Source organism: Antechinus flavipes, chromosome 4 (genome assembly GCF_016432865.1).
Source record: "Antechinus flavipes isolate AdamAnt ecotype Samford, QLD, Australia chromosome 4, AdamAnt_v2, whole genome shotgun sequence".
NCBI classification, from domain to species: domain Eukaryota; kingdom Metazoa; phylum Chordata; class Mammalia; order Dasyuromorphia; family Dasyuridae; genus Antechinus; species Antechinus flavipes.
This window is the reverse complement of record NC_067401.1, coordinates 241,580,717-241,603,335: the sequence shown is the minus strand read 5'-3', so window position 1 is coordinate 241,603,335 and position 22,619 is coordinate 241,580,717. Positions and strand designations below refer to the sequence as shown.

The following is a 22,619-nucleotide window of genomic DNA, read 5'->3' as shown; positions in this document are numbered from 1 at the left end:
AGAAATCAAAACTATTTATGGGCAGATAAAAAAGTTCTAAATTTATTATTGATCAGAAAAGTACAAATTAATACAACTCTTGAATTACCACTTCACAGCTATCATATTGACTGGCTAATGTGACAAAAAAAGAAAATTATAAATGTTGAAAGGGATGTGGGAGAACTGGGACACGAATGCATCATTGTTAGTGGAATTGTGAACTGGACCAGTCATTCTGAAGAGCAACTTGGAACTAACCGAAGGGCTATAAAATTGTGCATATACTTTGACCCAACAATATCACTTCAGGTCTTTATTCCAAAGACATGCAAAAAAAAAGGGGGGGGGGAAGAAACCTATTTGTACAAAATTATTTAGTATAGCTCTTTTTGTGGTGGCTAAGAATTGGAAATCAAAAGGATGTCCATCAATTGGAGAATGGCTAAACAATTTATGGTATATAATTGTAATGGAATAGCATCGTACTATAAGTAATGACAAGCAGAAAAAAAATCTGGGAAGACTTACATGAACTGATGCATAGTGAAGTGAACAGAACAGAACTTTGTACACAGTAGCAGCAATATTATTCGATGAAGAATTATGAATGATTTAGCTATTCTCGCCAACACAATGATCCAGGACAATCCCAAAAGACTAATGATGAAATGTACAATGTTCTCTTGGTTCTACTCACTTTATTCACCATCAATTCGTGCAAGTCTTTCCAGGATTTTCTGAAATCAGTTTGCTCATCATTTCTTATAGAACAATAATATTCTATTACATTAAAATATCCTAACTTATTCAGCCATTCCTCAACTTGGGCAACCATTCAATTTCGTTCTTTGCCACTACAAAAAGGACTGCTACAAACATTTTTGCATATGTGAATCTTTCCCCCTTTTTTAATGATTTCTTTGGGATATAGACCTAATAGAGATAGTGACAGATTAAAAGCTATGCATATTTTGATAGTCTATCGGGCAGAGTTCCAAATTGCTCTCCAGAATGATTGGATCAGGATGTTTAAAATTGAGAGAGGGGGAAAGAAGACTTCCTTTCTTTAATCTTTCACAGAAATGAGGAGGGTATAAGTCGCCCTGATTCCAGAGCCAGTATTTTATCCACTGTTGCCATCCAAATGTCCCAGGGATGGGAAAGGATGTTGAACATTGCACATAACCTCAACTGTATTGATTAGTTTTGTTAATTTTTTTCTTTAAAAAAAAAAAACTATAAGAGAGAGAGGGGGAAAGAGAAAAGAGAATAAGGGGAAATCTAGTATGTAAAAACAAAAAGATATTAATAAAATGTATTTTAAAAGAGAAAGCCCATGCTCTAAAGTCAAGTTTAGACTTGGAAAAATGAAAACTATGTCAAAGATATGTTTAATATACATTTTGCTGAGTGTGATTCCATGATGAAGAAGAAAAGAATGTGTTAAAATCTTACTACTCCAAAATCAAACTGTACAAAGCAAGTGATCGCAGCATAAGGACACACTGCTTATTAAGGTTTTTTTTTTTTTTTTGAGTTGTAAAAAGTTATAAAGTTTATTGTATAACTATTTTACCTCATCCCAGTTAATTACTCAATGAGGGAATCTTAGAAAATAACTGGGGTTTCCCTTTTAACTACGTTTTTGTGCAGCAGACTTCCCTCCAAGTTTTATTAAGTTTCATTTCCTTAGAATCCACCCTTCCATTTCACCCCCTTGCTTCAGTCCGCCCCACTCCCGCCTCTTCTAGGAAAGCCTTTTTCTCCTAGAGACTCTTAAGACGAGAGATCCGGGAAAACTTGAATGGTCTGAGATGGAAGGGAGAGTGACAAAGGATCCAGCAACCAAGCGCAAGAGTTCAACCCGAGGTTCCCGCAAGTCGCAGGCAGCACAAACCCGTACTTCGAGTCTTCCCTCTCAGGCTGCCCCCGATCTTCAGGACTCCGCTGTAGGCAAAGGCTCCTGTTCCAGTGGTTCGGAAATTCTGCGGGAGAAGAAACCCCCTGTAAGGCAGAAGAAACAACCTCCTGTAGTCCAGGAGAAACTCCCGGTCAGGGCTCCGGAGTCTCAGTCCGGTAAGAAGGGGCTTCCCCATCCAGAGGACGGACATACACTGAGGGACAGGAGACCGGTCCTTGAGGAGGATGAGTCCCCTGGTGCCCCGACATCCCTTTTCAACGAGCCGGGAATCTTGGCCAACGAAAAAAGGGATCATGTGAACCTTAAAAAGAAGGTCCTCCGCCAGAACTCTGCTAGCTGCAAACTAGAGAGTGTAGTGGAAAAAGTGAAGCTGAGGCGTCAGGATAAATCTAAAGCCTGCGAGTTGGTGAATAAGGTCGTGGACCACCTGAAACGGAAGCTACCTCTCCTTGACTCGGCCTTCGAGGGCATTGAGAGGCTGGGCACAGGCAGCTACTACGAGTTTGTGAAGGTGAGTTGACTAAAAGTTTGCTTATCCTTTATCTCCTCATTGAGAATAATAGTTGGCTTCCTTATAGATCTTTAAACGTTTGCAAAATGTTTTGCTTTATTTTATCCTTATACTTTACATACATTACCCTGGCTCTCTGTAGGTCCATTTTCACCAAAAACAAAATTTCCCTTACCTCCTTTGCGTTATAGCTGCTCATTTCTCCATGGGGGATCCACGAAAGAAAGCTGGATTTTGAATGGGAAATAGTTCACTATACTTGATATTTAATTTCCCGTTGAGCAAGTCGTTTGACCCTGGATTGAGTAAGTCACTTAACCCTAATTGCTTCAAAAAAAAATTCATCTTGTATTATTTTCTTATGATTCTGTTTACAATTAATTGCTTTTATCCTGTAACTGCTTAAATCATGGTTTTTTTTTTTTTTTTTTTTTTTTTTTTCTGAACTTGGTTTAGAGTTCACTTGGCTTGTAATGGGTTAAGTTCAAAAATCCAAATCGCCTTTAAATGAATTTTGCTAACCTTGCAGAGTATGTGAACAGAAAGAGTTTGGACCTGGTATCTTTACCAAATTATTCTTCAAGAATGGTTGGTTTGTCATACATAAATCTGGCCTGTTGTCTTGCACTTGAACTCAAACAATGAGCTCTTATTAGCCTCTTGAGAGAAAGGGGTGGAGGATTGGGGTGGGGGTGGGTGGAGGGCGGCAGGGAAGACTTGCAGTTCTCATTACCAAATTTCCAACCAATCATGTTGTTCTCTGGGTCTCAGATCTGTAACCAATCATGTTGGCACTTTATTCCATGATTTCATCTACTTTGTTCCTTCTTTATTTTGTACTCCCCAAAACCAGTAAAAAGGGAGCTGTCTATATGCTTGAGGACTTTGGCTAGTGGAGGCAAGCCATTAACTCACCTACTGATAGGTAGAGGTTTTTGCTAAGAAATGTTATCTTGTGTAGAGATCTGTCTGTTTATCCTTTTATTAAAATTCACTTGCAACATGTTCATTTTAGAGGCCTGGGGACACTGAAGGGCTTTCTCTCCCCCCTCCTCCCTTTTCCTTAGTCACATAATTAGTGAACCTCAGGGCAGTATTTAATACAAAGTTCTCTCCTGACTTCTGTTTTCTCACTACATTAGAGGTTAGACCAGAATAAACCCTGAACTCACTTTTTATCCTAAAGCTTATGATTTTCATCCTTGATAGGGAGGGGAAAAAGGTGGCACCTATTTTTCCTGGAGCCAGTGATACTTCTGCTGCCACCCTTTTCAGATGAAGAGTTTCTATGGCTCATGTTTAGATATGGAGGATTTAATTATAAAAGAACAGGGAATTCAGCAAAGGCAGCTGGATGGACTGCCTTTAACAATTTGCACATCATCAAAATGATAGCTTAAGTCAAAAGGGTGTAACTCTTCAAAACCTTAATGTACTATATGTAACCTTTGATCTTCTGGCACTTTCTAAATACTTCCATCTGATGGAAAGAAACTTAATGCTTTACTTCTTTACAATATCCAAGATTGACAAGGTTAGTTTCATCTAAATTTTGAGGAATTTTGTAGTATAAATTCTGCATTTCCTATCAAACATTTTATTTTGTGCAAATAAAACTGAAATTTCTCTGTTATTTCTAAGTAAAACTGAACATTATTTGCAAAAAGTATCTCCTAAAAGCAGCAGTTATTAAGTGAAAACTAGTTTGCTTAAATGACTATTGAGTACCAACAATGGTATTGTGGATTGAGGAAGGTTCATTTGAAGATTCATTTATCCATTCATTTATTCAACAAACATTTCTGGGGCACTTTTGATCTACAGACTTTACTAATCAAAATGTTATAGGGATGTCTTGTGTTAGGTGAGAAGAATTCCTAAGAAGAAACCTAATCAGATATTCGTGTAGGAAAAAATTCCTAGAACCCCCTGCATTAAATGTTTTCATAGGATGACAAATTTAGAACTGGAAGAGACTTTAAAGGCATGTAGGCCAGTCTCTCCTTTTTTTCTTTTCTTTTCTTTTCTTTTTTTTTTTTAGATAAAAAGCAAAAAACTAAAAACTAAGGTATAGAGAGATTAAATGATTTATAAAAAATCATTAGGCGTAAATTAGGAGTAATAAACGTGGGATTTTAATTTAAGTTCTCTGAACAATAAAAACATTGGTGTTAAAAAGAGATAAATAAGAGAAAAAAATTACATATATATTATTACTTCAGCAAAAATGGTACTCCCATTGCTGAATTTTCCTCCTATCAAAATCTGTCTGATTGTGCCTCAAGTCTTACTGTCTCTATCATGTCTCTTTTTGTCTTAGGCTTTTTTTTCCCTGCATATTTCTCTTGGTAACCTTATTAGTGCCCAGGAATTCAAGTATCATCCTTATAGAGCTAACATCCACATATTTAAGAGTAGTTACTTTCCTGAGTTTCAATTATATATCACCAATTGCTTGTACATTTCAAACTGGATGCCCTAAATGCTTCAAGCTCAATATGTCTAAAAACTGAACTCATTATCTTGTCCCTCAAAAGCTTCCCCTCTTCTAAATTTCCCTATTTCTTTTAAAGATATTCTTCTAGTCTCAAGTTCAGAATCTTAGCATGATTCCACAGTCCTCATTCTTTCTCACTCAATATATTTAATCAATTATCAAATTTCATTATTTCAACCTTTACAAAATTTCTCACATCTGATCCCTTCACTCAAAACTACAACCTGTGTTCAGGGCCTCATCATCTCTTAGATTATTGAAACTGCTTCCTAATTGGTCTCCCTGTGACAAGTTTCTCATCATTCCACTCTATTTCATACCTAGTTCCCAAAGTAATTAAACTTAAATTTATATCTTACCACGTAACTTTTTAAGGTTCTTGTTACCTTGAATTCTAAATATATGAGCCTAAGCTAGTAGAAAGATAAGATCTGTGCACAAATAATCCTAGAGAGGATACATAGGATGGGGTACCAGAAGAATGGTATAAAACACTACAGGATTTCAAATGAAAAAAAGAAAACATCTCTCTGGAACCAGAGAATATTTTATGTGTAAGGTAATCTTTGAATTAGATTTTAAAAACTGGGTAGTCTTTCAGTAGGTAAAGGGAAAGAGGGGTAGAGTGGAAAAGGGAGAGTAGGCATTCAAGTTGGTGATAATTCTCAAAAGTGCAGAAGCATTAACTGGGTATTTATGCTCACAGGAATACAATTTTTTGAATTTATTTTTTCCTTTATCTTTCTCATGTATGTCTTTGGATATAAGTCCTTTTCCACCTTTCTTTTTCCTTTATTTATACTTTCTTTGTACATTTTAATTTGCCATCAAAATTCATTTGATTTGCTGGGATGTGGGGAAAGAGTTGGGAAAGAGAAGAGAGAAAGCCTGGCTTGTAGACTCTGCATTGTAGAGGATAAGAATACAGGGTTCAAATCCTAACTCTGATATTTTTTAGATGTACAATAGTGGACAAGTTTATTAACTTCTTTGAATCCATCTTCTCATTTGTAAAACAGATAATATTTGAATCATCTGCCTGGGAAGTTGTTTTTTTTTTTTTTAAATTTTTAATAGCTTTTTATTTACAAGTTATATGCACGGGTAATTTTACAGCATTGACAATTGCCAAACCTTTTGTTCCAATTTTTCCCTTCCCTCCTCCCACCCCCTCCTCTAGATGGCAGGATGACCAATACATGTTAAATATGTTAAAGTATAAATTAAATGCAAAATAAGTACACATGTCCAAACCATTATTTTGTTGTACAAAAAGAATAGGACTCTGAAATGTTGTACAATTAGCTTGTGAAGGAAATCAAAAATGCAGGCGGCAAAAATATAGGAATTGGGAATTCTATGTGATGGTTCTTAGTCATCTTTCGCTGGGTATTGCTGGTTCAGTTCATTACTGCTCCATTGGAATTGATTTGGTTCATCTCATTGCTGAAGATGGACATGTCCATCAGAATTGATCATCCTATAGTATTGTTGTTGAAGTATATAATGATCTCCTGGCCCTGCTCGTTTCACTCAGCATCAGTTCATGTAAGTCTCTCCAGGCCTTTCTGAAACCATCCTGCTGGTCATTTCTTATTGAACAATAATATTCCATAATATTCATATACCACAATTTATTCAGCCATTCTCCATTGATGGGCATCTACTCAGTTTCCAGTTTCTGGCCACTACAAAGAGGACTGCCACAAACATTCTTGCACATACAAGTCCCTTTCCCTTCTTTAAGATCTCTTTGGGATATAACTGGGAAGGTTGTTGTAAGGACAGCATAAAGTACCATGTACATGTTAGTTATTGCTTTTCTTTTCAGTGATTCCTTTAAAAAAAATCTAATTCTTCCAATAAATAGGATTTTTCTTTTTCTATTTTACCCTCCTCCCAATTTTTTTTAACTTAGTATTTTCCCACTTCTGGAGTTCTTTTTGGTCACAAGGGGTTTTTTCCTTTAGTAGAGGTATGAGAAGGTTCAAGAGAGAAAAAAAATTAATTTTAAAAAAGTAAAGCTCTAATTACCTGGAAAATGACATTTATATATATTGTTTTACAATCTACAAAGTGCTTTATATGCATTATACATTATTTCATTTTTGTCCTCATTTTACAAATAAGAAAAAAAAAAAAGTCTCTGAGAAGCTTGATGTTATGATAAATGAAAAGCCCGAGAGACAAGAGTTTCTGTTTTCTGGTGAATTAATAATTGGGTTATTGGATAATCAATAAATTGATGGTTAGTAAGTAGTCTCTCTGGGTAACAAAGTCAAAACTATACAGATCCCTGATTGCTTAAATACCTTTGGAAAAGAAAGTGCCCCTGATAGATGAAAATCAACCCTCACTGGTGAATAATAAGGGATAGATATTAATGAAGAGGTGGGTTAAAAGTCTTCTTTTAGCTCCTCCTGCTGAGAATGAGACGTGATCATGAGATTCAGCTGTCTCTATTTGGATAAAGGAATCCATCTCTACCTAGACCACTGATTGTTTTCTTCATAAACTGGGTCACCCTGAATTCTAATGGAGGGTCTGCAAAGGCACAAATTTGGTTCCTAAGGACAAGAATTCACCTAGATTAGATTCTGTTTGTAAAGTTTTCCTGTTGAATGGAGTTTCATGAACGGTTGCAAGGTATGTCCCTGAAGGATTTGGCCAATATCATCAATCAGCAGTGTCCTTCAGAGAATGACTGATTAACCTGCAAGGGCTGGTTTCTAAAGGAAGAAATAGAAAGGAAAAATCTTAATCCTAATTTAATAATTAGCTAGTAATAGAAAATAATAATTTCTTTCAATGTGTTGTCCAAGTTGACAACCATAGGAATTAACAGAATCTAAAATTGAAAGTCTTCTGATCTAAGCTCAGCATTGCATTCACTATACTAAGCAGCCTCGTTCAGTTGTTTGAATCATTCTGTCTCTGCTATGTAAATGAGTTATTACTTCATAGTTTACAAGTTGAAATTTTCTCAGACCACATTTTAATTTTATGCATAATTAAAATGATTTGTATGAGTTGTATAACTTTCCATCCAAATAAAGCCACTGCTTTAATTCTTTTAGAGGTAACTTAATAGGTGAATTCTATTCTTTTTTTTGTTATTATTATTATCGACAAAACATATGCATGGGTATTTTTCAACACTGACCCTTGTTCCAACTTTTCCCCTGTTTCCCTCTACCTCCTCCTCTAGATGGCAGGTAGTCCCATATATGTTAAATATGTTAAAGTATATGTTAAATACAATATAGGTATATATATTTATGCAGTTGTCTTGCTACACAAGAAAAATCAGATTTAGAAAGAAGATAATAATAACCTGGGAAGAAAAACAAAAATCCAAGCAAACAATAATAGAAAGAGTGGTGAACTCTATTCTTTTGACTCTTTCCACTGATCCATCTAACCTCCTTATGGGCCTGGACACCTATAGACTTATACTGAACACCAAGGAGGAGAGCAAAAGATTAAAGAAAAAGAAATTTGTTCCATCATTTATCTAGGGCTGCTCCTTCAAGGAAGGGTGATGACATGGGTAAGTACATCTTCAAAATAAAAACAACTTGAGGTCTAGATTTTGGCAATATGATGGGTCATTAGTACTATTTTCACAAATGAAGAATGATTCCTTCTATAGTGAGGAGCAAAGAAAGAATAAATGAAAATTTATTTAAGGTCCTAGCCCATTCTATGAGCTTAATTCCTCTGGGAAAAAATTATGGAACATTAAACCCATAAAAACTGATTTATGTGTGATAAAATTTTAATTTTAGGAATTTAAAAAATTGAATTAGTAAATGGAAATTCTAAGTAAAATTAATGTTTGGTAACTTATCAAGACATTAAAAATACATCATTCATATCAATGTAATTTTATTTTATTTTATTTGTTGTTTCACAGATTTCTGCTCCTAATGAATTTGATATCATGCTTAAACTGCAAGTTTCTAGAATTGAACTAAAAGAATATGATGACAGTGGTGCATTTTATTTTGTGAAGTTTAAAAGAAATCCAAAAGGAAACCCTTTGAGCAAATTTTTAGATAATGGAATATTATCAGCTTCTAAGTTTCAGTCTCAATTTAGGAAACTCATTAAGGAAGAAGTAAAACATATAAAAGGTAAGATTTTAGAATCCTCTGTTCTTAAAAATTTGCTTGTCCAGATTATATTGGTTCTTTGCCTTTTATTATGATTATACAATTAAGTAATGTATAACATTTAAATAGTAACTCATCTTCACAGCTTTGCCAGGAAATATCATAAAAAATATAAAGATTGTGTGTTTGGTTTTCTTTTTATATTTTCATAAGAAATTGTTTAAATACATATCTCAATGACTTCAGCATTGGTTAGTGGATTTTTCTCTTCCTTAGGAGGCTTCAGAATGTTTATAAGGTCTCTCCCATTCTGATTACACAATTCTTCAACTTCCTTCTATGGACACAGAATTACAGAGACATATTTTTGGAGATGGCTACAGAGTGGATTTGTTTTGCTTATTTGTTATAAGACTTGTTTTTCTTTCCAAAATAAAGTAAAATAGATGTTATTTATACATGTCTCCTGCCTGTTGGCAAATAGGTAGTGCATAATAGGTTCAGAATGAGATATATTTTAAAATAAGACCAATATATTAATTTGTTTTAATTGATTGCAGTCATTTATTATAGAGGAAGGTTCTGTTGGGTATTGGTAAAGGGAATAGTGAGGAGAAACATTTCAATTATACTATTCTCATGAAATGCTGCCTCTCTACGGTTGTTTTGTGATTTCCTAATCTCAATTTTCAATGATTTATTTTAGTTTTTATGTTCTTCATCTTTCTAGAGCATGATACTGATAACTACTCATTCTGGTTATATTTTCCCAATCTCCCATGTTTGAAACTTTGGCACTAAATCTTTGATGCTTCCTTTTTCTTAACTTCTTATATCCAATTGATTACTAAAGCCTATCAGTCCTATCTCTACAGTATTTATCATATCTCTTTTCTATTCTTTCCATCACTATATTAATAAAAGACATAATTACTACTTCCTTGTAGTACTGAAAAAACTTTCAAAGGGAAGTTTTTGCTTCCACTTTTTCCTTTTCAGTCAGTTCTTAATATCACTGCCAGACTAATTTTTATCATGCATAGATTTTGTCACTCTTCTGCTCAAAATCCTTCTGCCTAGCAAATAAAATTCAAATTAAGTTATATATTATGGTTCAAAATAAAAATGAAAATGTTCAAAGAAATGTAGACTACGCAGAAGCACTACACTTAGCATCATGAATATTTTCTTCAAGAATAAAGAATTTCTAGACATGGTAGATGCCAAATGAGATCATGCTGTGACTTCATTGATTTTCATGTTGCCTCTAGTACTGTGTAGCACAACTTATCTGTATTTGCTTGTCTTGTGTTATTCATTTCCTGTCTTCACAGAAGTGCATGTGTGAATGTGTGGGCAGGAAACAAATATGATAAAGACCTTCTTTACTTTCTTTTAACTTCACAAATATACCAGTGGTTCACCCTGGCTGACTTTTGGTTATATCTCACTTTTTAGATTGGCCCAGCTTCTTTTGTTGATTATATTTTTGGGGGGAGATGCCATTTTTTATTCTATTTCTTTATATTTCTGTATTTATTATATGTTGCATAATGTAGGTATTTCTCTATTGCTCTGTGACTGATATCCAGTTTAAATTCTTCATAGGTTATAGTATTCTATGAATCACAACCATACAATGATACCAGAAGACTATTAGTACTAAAAATATGGATTTTTGTTTCTGCAAAAAGTCTGGGGTCATTAATGAAACTGAACTTTCCCAAAGGCAATTCAGTCCATTCCCCTTAACCCATTTAATTACTGTTTATTTACAGTGTTTAGTCAAGATATGTGCACTGATGAATGTTGTACTTCTAATGGCATATCAAAAATAATTTTAAAAAGACATAATTTATTATTATATTAGTAATATTAATTATTAATATATATTATAATTGATACAACAATGATGTGGCTTGACCAGAACATTAGGGTTTGGTTTTTTTTTTTTTATATATTTTTATAGTACTTTTTTCCAAATACATGGAAAGATAGCTTCCAATATTCATCATTGCAAAACCTTATATTTCAAAATTTTCTTACTCTCCTCTTCCCTCTCCCTCCCCCAAAACAACAACCTAATATAGGTTAAACGTATGTGATTCTTCTAAACAGATTTCTGTATTTGTCATGTTGTGCAAAAAAAAAAAAAAAAAAAAAATCAGATCAAAAGGGAAAACACAAGAAAGGAAAGAAAAACAAAGTAAACAAATAACAACAACAAAGTAAAAATGCAATGCTTTGATCCAAATTCAAGATCCATAGTTCTTTTTGTGGTTGTGGTTGGCACTTTCCATCACAAGTCTATTGGAACTGCCTTGAATCACTGGATTCTTATGTTCTCTTGGTTGTTATATTGTTTATGTTGAAAAGAGCCATGTCCTTCCGAGTTGATCATCATATAATCTTGTTATGGTGTACAATGTTCTCCTGATTCTGCTCATTTCACTTAGCATCAGTTCATATAAGTCTTTCCAGACTTTTCTGAAATCACCCTGCTTATCATTTCTTATGTAACAATAATATTCCATAACATTCATATACCATAATTTATTCGGCCATTCTCCAACTGATGGGCATCCATTCAGTTTCCAGTTCCTTGCCACTACAAAAAGAGCTGCTATAAACATTTTTGCAGATGGATCCATTTCCCTTTTTTGTGATCTTTTTGGGATATAGGCCCATTAGAGACACTGTTGGATCATAGAGAGTATGCACAATTTTATAGCCCTTTGGGCATAGGAATCAATTCATTATTGAAAAAAGCCAAGGCCATCACAGTTGATTATTGTATAATCTTGTTGTTACTGTGTACAATAAAAATATTAGTTAAAAAACGTCTTTTTTGAAAAAAATTACTTTTTCCCTTTAAAAAGAAAGGGAAAACAATCTATGAAAAAGAGTCCTGTATAAAAGAGGGAGAAGACAGATTATAAAGGGGGAAAAGGTTCATGTGTATGTATATACAGAGATAGACAGATATATACACATATGCATAAGATGAAAGAAAGGAAAACTGGACAGCCAGGATCAGGGTGCTTGGTTAGTCACCTATTTCACATAGGTTTAATCAGGTATATTTTAAAGGTTATAGTGTTTGTCCAGAACTTTGTGTAGTCAATAAGCTATGTTCTCACAGGAGGCTTTGGATAAACAAAAAGCTATATCATAGGACTGATATCCTTGAGGATATCTAAGCAGATATAGCTTTGCATGTCCACACTGAGATTATAACAGGGAATGACAAAGTTCACAGTAGAATTAAAGGAGTGGCCAATGGGAAATTCCTAAAAGTGCTTATATCTCAGATCTTTATATATTATCTCTTCCAAGGATGTTGCTACTCCATTTAAAGAGATTATTTAATTCAGGAAAAACAAGATTTCTTTTTATGATGCCTTTAGACATAATTAAGCTGTCAGTTCTCTGTAACTTCTTGTCTGGATCCCTTACTTGTGACCAGGTTGATGTTTTGATGGTTAGGTCAAACTCTCATTCAGGAGACTCTGAAATGTTTCAAGCTTTAAGACAATCAGCAATATTGCTTGCTTGTTAATGGACTTTTGAATTATTTTGCAGTGTCCTTTTGGAAGAAGGGAGCCTTGATGGTAGTGTTCTGTTCAAAGGAGCCATGAGATCATAAATAATGAAAATCTTAATAGAAAACTGATCAAGTGGAATAACTATTCCATAATCAACTGTTGGTGTGAAATAAAATCATTTGGTTAGAACAAATATCAAAATAAGTAACAAATTAGAAGAAAATAAAAAGATGACAAGAAGACATTGTGTACATTGAACAATTCCAACCCAGTGGTTTAAATTATCAACTCTGAAAAGTAGTTAAAAGTAAAGATATTGCTTAAAGAAAGATATTAGTAAAATTAATCAATACATTTTAAAATCAATAATTTTAAAATATAGCAATAAATTCAATGTTCCACATTTTGAACTTAGCACATCTCTATATGAATTGGGAGGGAGATATCTTCTTATGTTGTTTTTTTGGGGTTTTGCTTGTTCTGTATTTTAGAATGTTATTCTTTAGGTCTTGTGTTATGACTTTTTCCTCTCCATTTCTATTGTTTATAGCGATTGTGTATATTGTTTTCCTGCATCTGGTTGCTTTATTTTGCATTAGTTCATGTAAATCTTTCCATGTTTCTCTGTATTCAGCACATATACTGTTTCTTATAGCATAGTAATATTCCATTACATTCAGGTAACATGTTGCTTTTAGTCATTCTCTGGTTAATGGGCATCTACTTTGCTCCCAGTTTTTTTGGAAGCAGCTCAATTTTTATAGTTAGCTTACTGCTTTGTACTTGGCCTCTTTTCTGTGATTAGATCTTGGAATTCAAAGAACAACTCCTTTATATGAAAAAGTGGCAAGTGGCACTTAAGAAAATAGTCAGAAAATCAGAGTTCATTATTCTCACCAAATCTAAGATGAAAGTGACATCATTTTAAAGTTACTGAGGGATTAGTTTTCAAGATATTTCGAAGAAAGAAAGATTCCAAATGAATGCAAAAGATCACAATGCTTTTACAAAAAAAGCTCTCTCTCTGACTTTTTGTTGGTTATGCTGCTCCAAAATTCAGTTTTAAGTGTTATTTCAAAATTGTTTTGGGAGAAATGTTGAGAGTTTGACTGGCTTGCTGCCTTTATCTAGCCATCTTGTCAGGGGTGTGTATACCTGAAAAAGAAAGCTAGCTAGTCACATATATCTATATCTATATCTATATCTATATACATACAAAGAATGCAAAACAACATTTTGTTAAAAAGGATGGCTCTTAGAAGTAGGAGGAGGAGATAGTGAGGGTGGAAAGGAACATATTTGAAAATAAAAATGATGTAAAAAACAAATCATATCAATAAATTTTTAAAAATTTTTAATAGCTTTTTATTTACAAGTTATATGCATGGGTAATTTTACAGCATTGACAATTGCCAAACCTTTTATTCCAATTTTTCCCCTCCTTCTCCCCATCCCCTCCCCTAGATGGCAGGATGACCAATACATGTTAAATATATTAAAGTATAAATTAAATACAAAATAAGTATACATGTCCAAACTGTTATTTTGCTGTACAAAAAGAATCAGACTCTGGAATATTGTACAATTAGCTTGTGAAGGAAATCAAAAATGCAGGAGGGCAAAAATATAGGGATTGGGAATTCAATGTAATGGTTCTTAGTCATTTCCCAGAGTTCTTTTGCTGGGTATAGCTGGTTCAGTTCATTACTGCTCCATTGGAACTGATTTGGTTCATCTCATTGCTGAAGATGGCGAGGTCCATCAGAATTGATCATCATATAGTATTGTTATCAATAAATTTTTTAAAAAATCCATTGAACATTAATTATTGAATGGGAATTGAATTCCCATTGAATGGGAATCACCAAGTTTGAAGGTTAGCTCTACATTTGCAATGTCAAAATTTTTCATATTTGCAATAAATATTTTCCCTAATCTATTTATATAAAGATAATAGCACCTTTAACAATTCAAGAATAATGATAAATGTGGAGATATATTTAGAGGAATTGTACATGTTTAACTTATATTGGATTACTTGCTGTCTGGGAGACGGGGCAGTACAGAGGGAGGGAGAAAAATTTGCAAAACAAGGTTTTGCAAGGGTGAATGTTAAAATCTATCTTTGCATATATTTTGAAGATCAAAAGCTATTAGTATTAAAAATTCTAATACATATGTGCATATAAATGTGTGTCTATACATGTCTGTATATATGGACATATAGGTATATTCATATATACATACATATAAGTGTAAAATATTTTGTCGGGGTAAGTAACTCAGGATCTTTAAAAGTGCTACATGATTTCTTTGGGAAAAAATTGTGAATAGCCAGAAAGTGACACTGGTACTCCCATAAATGTTAAAAGGATCCAAAGAAAGGTCTCCATTGTATTGAATGAATCTTATTAAGAGACATAGTTGGAAAACAAAATTAAGTTAGGATTGTACAGGATGAATAGACACAGAGGGATTGGATTTTCCCTAAGAAAAAAGTTAACACATTGGTCAAATCATAGCTCCATGTAAGTATATCAGAATAGTTATTTTGATATATGTCATAGTGCTTTAAGAGACAGCAAGATCCATGAATATAATATTTTTTAAAAATTAATATTTTATTTTATTTTATAATAACTTTATATCCATGCCAGGGTAATTTTTTTACAACATTATCCCTTGCACTCGCTTCTGTTCCGATTTTTCCCCTTCCTCCCTCCATCCCCTCCCCTAGATGGCAAGCAGACCAATACATGTTAAATATATTAAAGTATAAATTAAATACAAAATAAGTATACATGTCCAAACTGTTATTTTGCTGTACAAAAAGAATCAGACTCTGGAATATTGTACAATTAGCTTGTGAAGGAAATCAAAAATGCAGGAGGGCAAAAATATAGGGATTGGGAATTCAATGTAATGGTTCTTAGTCATTTCCCAGAGTTCTTTTGCTGGGTATAGCTGGTTCAGTTCATTACTGCTCCATTGGAACTGATTTGGTTCATCTCATTGCTGAAGATGGCGAGGTCCATCAGAATTGATCATCATATAGTATTGTTATCAATAATTTTTTAAAAAATCCATTGAACATTAATTATTGAATGGGAATTGAATTCCCATTGAATGGGAATCACCAAGTTTGAAGGTTAGCTCTACATTTGCAATGTCAAAATTTTTCATATTTGCAATAAATATTTTCCCTAATCTATTTATATAAAGATAATAGCACCTTTAACAATTCAAGAATAATGATAAATGTGGAGATATATTTAGAGGAATTGTACATGTTTAACTTATATTGGATTACTTGCTGTCTGGGAGACGGGGCAGTACAGAGGGAGGGAGAAAAATTTGCAAAACAAGGTTTTGCAAGGGTGAATGTTAAAATCTATCTTTGCATATATTTTGAAGATCAAAAGCTATTAGTATTAAAAATTCTAATACATATGTGCATATAAATGTGTGTCTATACATGTCTGTATATATGGACATATAGGTATATTCATATATACATACATATAAGTGTAAAATATTTTGTCGGGGTAAGTAACTCAGGATCTTTAAAAGTGCTACATGATTTCTTTGGGAAAAAATTGTGAATAGCCAGAAAGTGACACTGGTACTCCCATAAATGTTAAAAGGATCCAAAGAAAGGTCTCCATTGTATTGAATGAATCTTATTAAGAGACATAGTTGGAAAACAAAATTAAGTTAGGATTGTACAGGATGAATAGACACAGAGGGATTGGATTTTCCCTAAGAAAAAAGTTAACACATTGGTCAAATCATAGCTCCATGTAAGTATATCAGAATAGTTATTTTGATATATGTCATAGTGCTTTAAGAGACAGCAAGATCCATGAATATAATATTTTTTAAAAATTAATATTTTATTTTATTTTATAATAACTTTATATCCATGCCAGGGTAATTTTTTTACAACATTATCCCTTGCACTCGCTTCTGTTCCGATTTTTCCCCTTCCTCCCTCCATCCCCTCCCCTAGATGGCAAGCAGTCCTATATATGTTAGATATGTTGCAGTATATCCTAGATACAATATATGTTTGCAGAACCGAACAGTTCTCTTGTTGCACAGGGAGAATTGGATTCAGAAGGTAAAAATAACCCAGGAAGAAAAACAAAAATGCAAATAGTTCACATTCGTTTCCCAGTGTTCTTTCTTTGAGTGTAGCTGCTTCTGTCCATCATTTATCAATTGAAACTCAGGTCTCTTTGTCAAAGAAATCCACTTCCATCAGAATACATCCTCATACAATATCGTTGTCGAAGTGTATAATGATCTCCTGGTTCTGCTCATTTCACTTAGCATCAGTTCATGTAAGTCTCGCCAGTCCTCTCCGTATTCATCCTGCTGGTCATTTCTTACAGAACAATAATATTCCATAACATTCATATACCACAATTTACCCAGCCATTCTCCAATTGATGGGCATCCATTCAATTTCCAGTTTCTAGCCACTACAAACAGGGCTGCCACAAACATTTTGGCATATACAGGTCCCTTTCCCTTCTTTAGTATTTCTTTGGGATATAAGCCCAAAGGAAACACTGCTGGATCAAAGGGTATGCACATTTTGATAGCTTTTTGGGCATAATTCCAGATTGCTCTCCAGAATTGTTGGATTTGTTCACAACTCCACCAACAATGCATCAGTGTCCCAGTTTTCCCACATCCCCTCCAACATTCATCATTATTTTTTCCTGTCATCTTAGCCAATCTGACAGATGTGTAGTGGCATCTCAGAGTTGCCTTAATTTGCATTTCTCTGATCAATAATGATTTGGAACACTCTTTCATATGAGTGGTAATAGTTTCAATTTCATCATCTGAAAATTGTCTGTTCATATCCTTTGACCAGTTATCAATTGGAGAATGGCTTGATTTCTTATAAATTTGAGTCAGTTCTCTATATATTTTGGAAATGAGGCCTTTATCAGAACCTTTAACTGTGAAGATGTTTTCCCAGTTTGTTGCTTCCCTTCTAATCTTGTTTGCATTAGTTTTGTTTGTACAAAGGCCTTTTAATTTGATATAATCAAAATTTTCTATTTTGTGATCAATAATGGTCTTTAGTTCATCTTTGGTCACAAATTTCTTTCTCTCCACAAGTCTGAGAGATAAACTATCTTATGTTCCTCTAATTTATTTATAATCTCGTTCTTTATGCCTAGGTCATGGACCCATTTTGATTTTATCTTGATATATGGTGTTAAGTGTGGGTCCATGCCTAATTTCTGCCATGAAGTAATATAATCTTAACTCTTTCTCTGTGCCAGTGACTAGTATAATGCTCAGCCATCTAACAAATATTATTGAATTAAATTAAATAAACTTCCTATTTTTCTTTTAAATATTCAAACAGAAATGGACATTACTGTGGAGAGAAAAAAGCCTACAAGTCCAGCAGTAACCCTTCTAATTAGAAAACCTGAAGAAATATCAGTGGACATAGTCCTAGCTTTGGAATCGAAGAGCAGCTGGCCCTCAAGTACATGCGGGGGTCTACCAATTGAAAACTGGCTAGGAAAAAAAGAAAAGAGGAAATTTAAATTCGAGCCAGTTTATCTTGTACCTAAACCTGTAAAGGAAGGAAATGGTTTTCAAGGTATTTTGAATATTAAATACTATTAGCATTATTTTAAGCATATATATGTAATATATATATATGTATATATATATTTATAGTTTATGTATTTAAGAATATGATTCTGAGGAAGGGTCTATAGGTTTTACTAAAAGAGTCTATGACACAAAAAGTGTAAGAGCTTTTGGTCCAAACAGTATTGATAGAAATAGGTTAGTAATTTTTTTGTCCTTTCAATAGTGATGCCATTTGGATTGCTTTTTTTCCTCACAGTTAAATTTATATATTTTCATGAAATCAGAGTTAGAGATAATTCAGATGCTTTCTGTCTTTATCTTATAATTAGAATAAAAGAAAACTATTAAAACTACTTGATAAATCATGTTGATTACTTAGCAGATGACATGAGCTAGAGAAGCTCCTAAAATGTCTTATTGCCATTGCTACATGGAAACCATATAATACATATTTTATGAAATGTGAAATAAAGGGTCACCAAAATTTCCTTTTGTTTAAAATGGAATTTATTCTTAAAACATTAAGGTAAAACCTCTTACAGGAAATAACTTGTGTTTATGTAGTTCTTTGATTTTTCTTTGACCTTCACCTTAGTGACCTTTATCCCCAAATGGTTTACTTTTATATATCCTTTCCTCCAAGGAACTTATGAGGAAAGTAGTATACACCTTTTACAGCTAGAGAAATGGCAGCATAGAGATATTAAATGACTTCCTTATGGTTACACAACTAATAAGTGTTGGAATAAGGATTTAGACCCAGATCTCTGGATGCCAGGTCTAGATTACCTGTACTACATCACCTCTCCCAAATCTGGGAAGAAAGGAGGGCCACAATAAATTAACAGCAAAGCTGCAATTAGAATTCAGCTCTGATTAGCTTCATGTCACCTTCAGTACTCTAAATCCAAAGAATCTTTCAGAGAAGTCTATGTCACCCAAATTTTCTGTTTATATAATCAGCATTTTTCTGTGATTGCTAGAAAGTGTGTGAGTGTATGTGTGTGTGTGTGTGTGTGTGTATTTAGAAAGCAAGTAAAGTTATGCTTCACTTCATACATTCTGTAGTAGGGTTTAAGAATGTTTTAATTAGGTTAGGCTAAGGGAGAATAGTCTTATTTCAACCTACTTACCTTTACATCAGTATCCTACCAAAAAAAAGCTCATTTTTATTAAGTACCTACTATATATCAGTACTATGCTAAATGCTGTACAAATATCTCATTTGAACTTTACAACAATCTTGGGAGGCAGATATTATTATCCCCATTTTATAATTAAGGATACTGAGGCAAATAGATTACTTGTCCAGGATTATGTAGCATATAAAAAATCTGAGTCTGGATTTGAAGCTAGGTCTTCCCAACTTCAGGCCCACCTATCCACTGCAGTACCTTGCTGTGAAAATATATTTTAAAAGTTCTAATTAGTTATAACATATTATATATAAATATTATATTATGAATTAGATAAATGTTATATATAAACAGACAATATAATTATCATATTAATTATAATTGTATTTTTTAATGAATTGGTTTCAGCATAAATGACTTTAATACTAAATATTTACTGATTTAGGAACACTATCTCTTGTTCTCCCCCAAAGCAAACAAATAAATTTGAAACATAATTCCAAGCTGTTAAAATTTCACTTGTCTTCAAATTATTAGAGGTTATATAGTATGGTATTGGACAAAATGTCAGGAGAGCTAGGTTCTAATATTGGTTTTGCCACTAATTAATAAGGTGCTAGATCTCAGTCAAGTCATTTAGTTTCTCTGGGTCTCAGTGCCTTCATCTGTAAAATAAAAGGGGTGGGGAAAGATGATTTCTCAAGTTTTCTTTAATTCTAGGTATGACCCTGACCTGCTTAACTTTTGATGTGTGAAATAAAGCATATTAAAGTAATAGATATTTCCTAATATTAGGATGGGGTGTTTTGTTGGATAGAACAAGCTAGATAGAATTAGCTATTACATATGGAATATAACATTTTGTAAACTGACACTTTTTTATTTACTTTTTTAAAAATTCAGCTAACATATGGCGGCTTTCCTTCTCACACATTGAGAAGAAAATGCTAATGAATCATGGAAGTTCTAAAAGATGCTGTGAAACTAAAATGTTATGTTGCAGGTGAGTTATGTGTCTGGTTTTCATACTGCTTTGTTGGATGGTCAATAGAATGTAGAACAGGAACTGTTTATTTTGTTTTGTCTTTGTTATTCTTTTTCTTTTGCTGGTGCTATCAGTTCCTTTTAATAGCAAGTGTTTTCCTGAATTGATTTTTAAAAAATTTATTAAGGCTATTCTACAAATCTGAGTATTAGTGTGCCCCTAAAGAGTTAATTCATCTTACTTTAAGCCTAGATTTAGGGGAATTATAAATAGGTTTTAAGATTTTAAATACAGCACAGAGTAGTATTAAATCAGAAAAACTAACTTGCTTTCAGAAAGATTGTGTAGACTTTGATGTATGAAGAAACAGTCTACATCCTTTCCTCTCAAATAAATACTTAGTACTTGCTCCATTCTCAACAATTTAGTAAGAACTGCCATATAAGATATAATCCTTACCTACAAATCTTTGTGGAAAAAATTATCTCAAAACAATTAAATATAAGACAGCAAAAGGGCCAACCTTACATTTACTTTTTCATTAACAGGAAAAAATGTTTAAAGTTGATGAAATATCTTCTTGAACAACTGAAAAAAAAGTTTGAGAACCACAAGGGGCTAAACAAATTCCATTCCTATCACATTAAAACTGCCTTCTTTCACTTATGTGCCCAGAAACCACACGACAGTCAATGGCAAAAAGAAAATCTACAACAGTGTTTTGATGCCTGTGTGACTTACTTTCTTCATTGTCTCCAGATAGAACAACTTATACATTTTTTTATTCCTAGATGTAATCTCTTTAGTCGTGATCTTATTGACAAAAACAGTCAAATATTTCTCTTAAAGCAAATTGAATTTCAAAAAAACAATATGTTTCCAGTGTTTGATGAATAAGATTATGCTTAGAAAAGAAAGAAGACTTACAGTTGCTGTCACCTTAATAAAGTAATTTCTGAAATTGTCACTGAATTGTCTTCTCTGAAAATAGATGTATTCTCTTTTTTGGTAGGATGGGGCAAAGAATGGGGGGGGGATTTAAAATGAGTAAGTGGGGCAAAAAAAAGATTAATGGAAAAGAATGTTCTATATTCTGTCAATGGCTTTGCCAGTATAGAAGAAAGAATAGTTTTTCAGCAAACTGGGACAAAACCAAAAATCTTTAATAAAAGCTTAAAAATTTGTCATTGAAATGGTAGCCATTTTTAAATTGGAATTTTAAAAACAAATTATTTAGTAAGCAGTAAAGAAATCATAGTTAAAAATGCAAATGCTATTGTTAGGATGATGACAAATCTATTGAGATAAAGGGGAGCAAAAGTATGAAATGACCTCAGTGCTCTAAAATAATTATAAATTATTTATATTATAAAATATCTAATGTTAATTACAATATGAATAATTATATTAATTATGTTAATATAATTACATATTGTATGTAGTAATTATAATCTTAATCACAAAATAATTAAGATTAATTATAAAAGGCAAGACATGCCTTTTATGTGGCTGAGGGAATTAGGAGAGGATAAAGCCTTCCAAAAAATGGACTTTTGAAAGAAATGGGCCCCAGGGGAAAAAAAAAAATCAATTATAGATTTTTCTAGTCACCAACATTTTCGTATATGTGAATATGACTACAAAGAAATCTTGTCACGAAATGTCAAGTGAACATAGAGGAGATAATTTTAGAGGGAAGGAACTGAGGTGGATTGAGAAAGGCTTGAAGGAAGCAGAAGTTGAAAATGAGGAAGAAAAGAAGGGCCTTCCAGGCATGAAGGAGAGCCAATAAAAAGACAGTCAGAAGATGGAGGGTTTGTAATTAAATTAAATAGCAAGCCCATTGTTACTAGATCTGAACAGATGGGAGTCAAGTTTAAGAAGGCTTTGAAAGGTAGGAAGGGACCAAGTTGTGAAGGGCTTTAAAAGTCATATAGAGGCATTTATGTTTTGTTTAAGAGGTAACAGGGAACCACTGGAGTTTATTGATGTATGGTGAGGCAGAGATATTAGCTCTGTGCTTCAGACCGATTACCCGATCACTTTAGTAGTAAAGGGGAGGATGGAATGGAGTAAGAAGAGATAAGGCAGGGAGACCCACAAGAAAGCTATCCCAATAGTTCAGGTGAGATGTGATGAGGGCCTACACCAGGATTGCTATCGTGTCAGAGGAGAGAAGAGGACATGTAGGAGAGATGCTGCAAAAGGAGACTCAACAGGGCTTGGCAATAGATTCAATGTGAAGGGTGAGAGGAAGTGGAGAGTTGAAGATGACATCTGAGTTGTAAGCCTATGTCAT

The 22,619-nt window shown here is 33.4% G+C and overlaps 1 protein-coding gene across 1 annotated transcript; it reads left to right on the top strand.

The window, feature by feature from the left end:
- On the top strand, positions 1 to 21,287 carry CGAS (cyclic GMP-AMP synthase). The gene is made up of 5 exons (XM_051997268.1): positions 1 to 2,414; positions 8,828 to 9,047; positions 17,961 to 18,203; positions 20,239 to 20,338; positions 20,869 to 21,287. The coding sequence occupies exons 1-5, from the start codon at positions 1,797 to 1,799 to the stop codon at positions 21,215 to 21,217; spliced, it is 1,530 nt and encodes a 509-aa protein (XP_051853228.1). The 5' UTR covers positions 1 to 1,796; the 3' UTR covers positions 21,218 to 21,287.
- Positions 21,288 to 22,619: the final 1,332 nt, after the last annotated feature.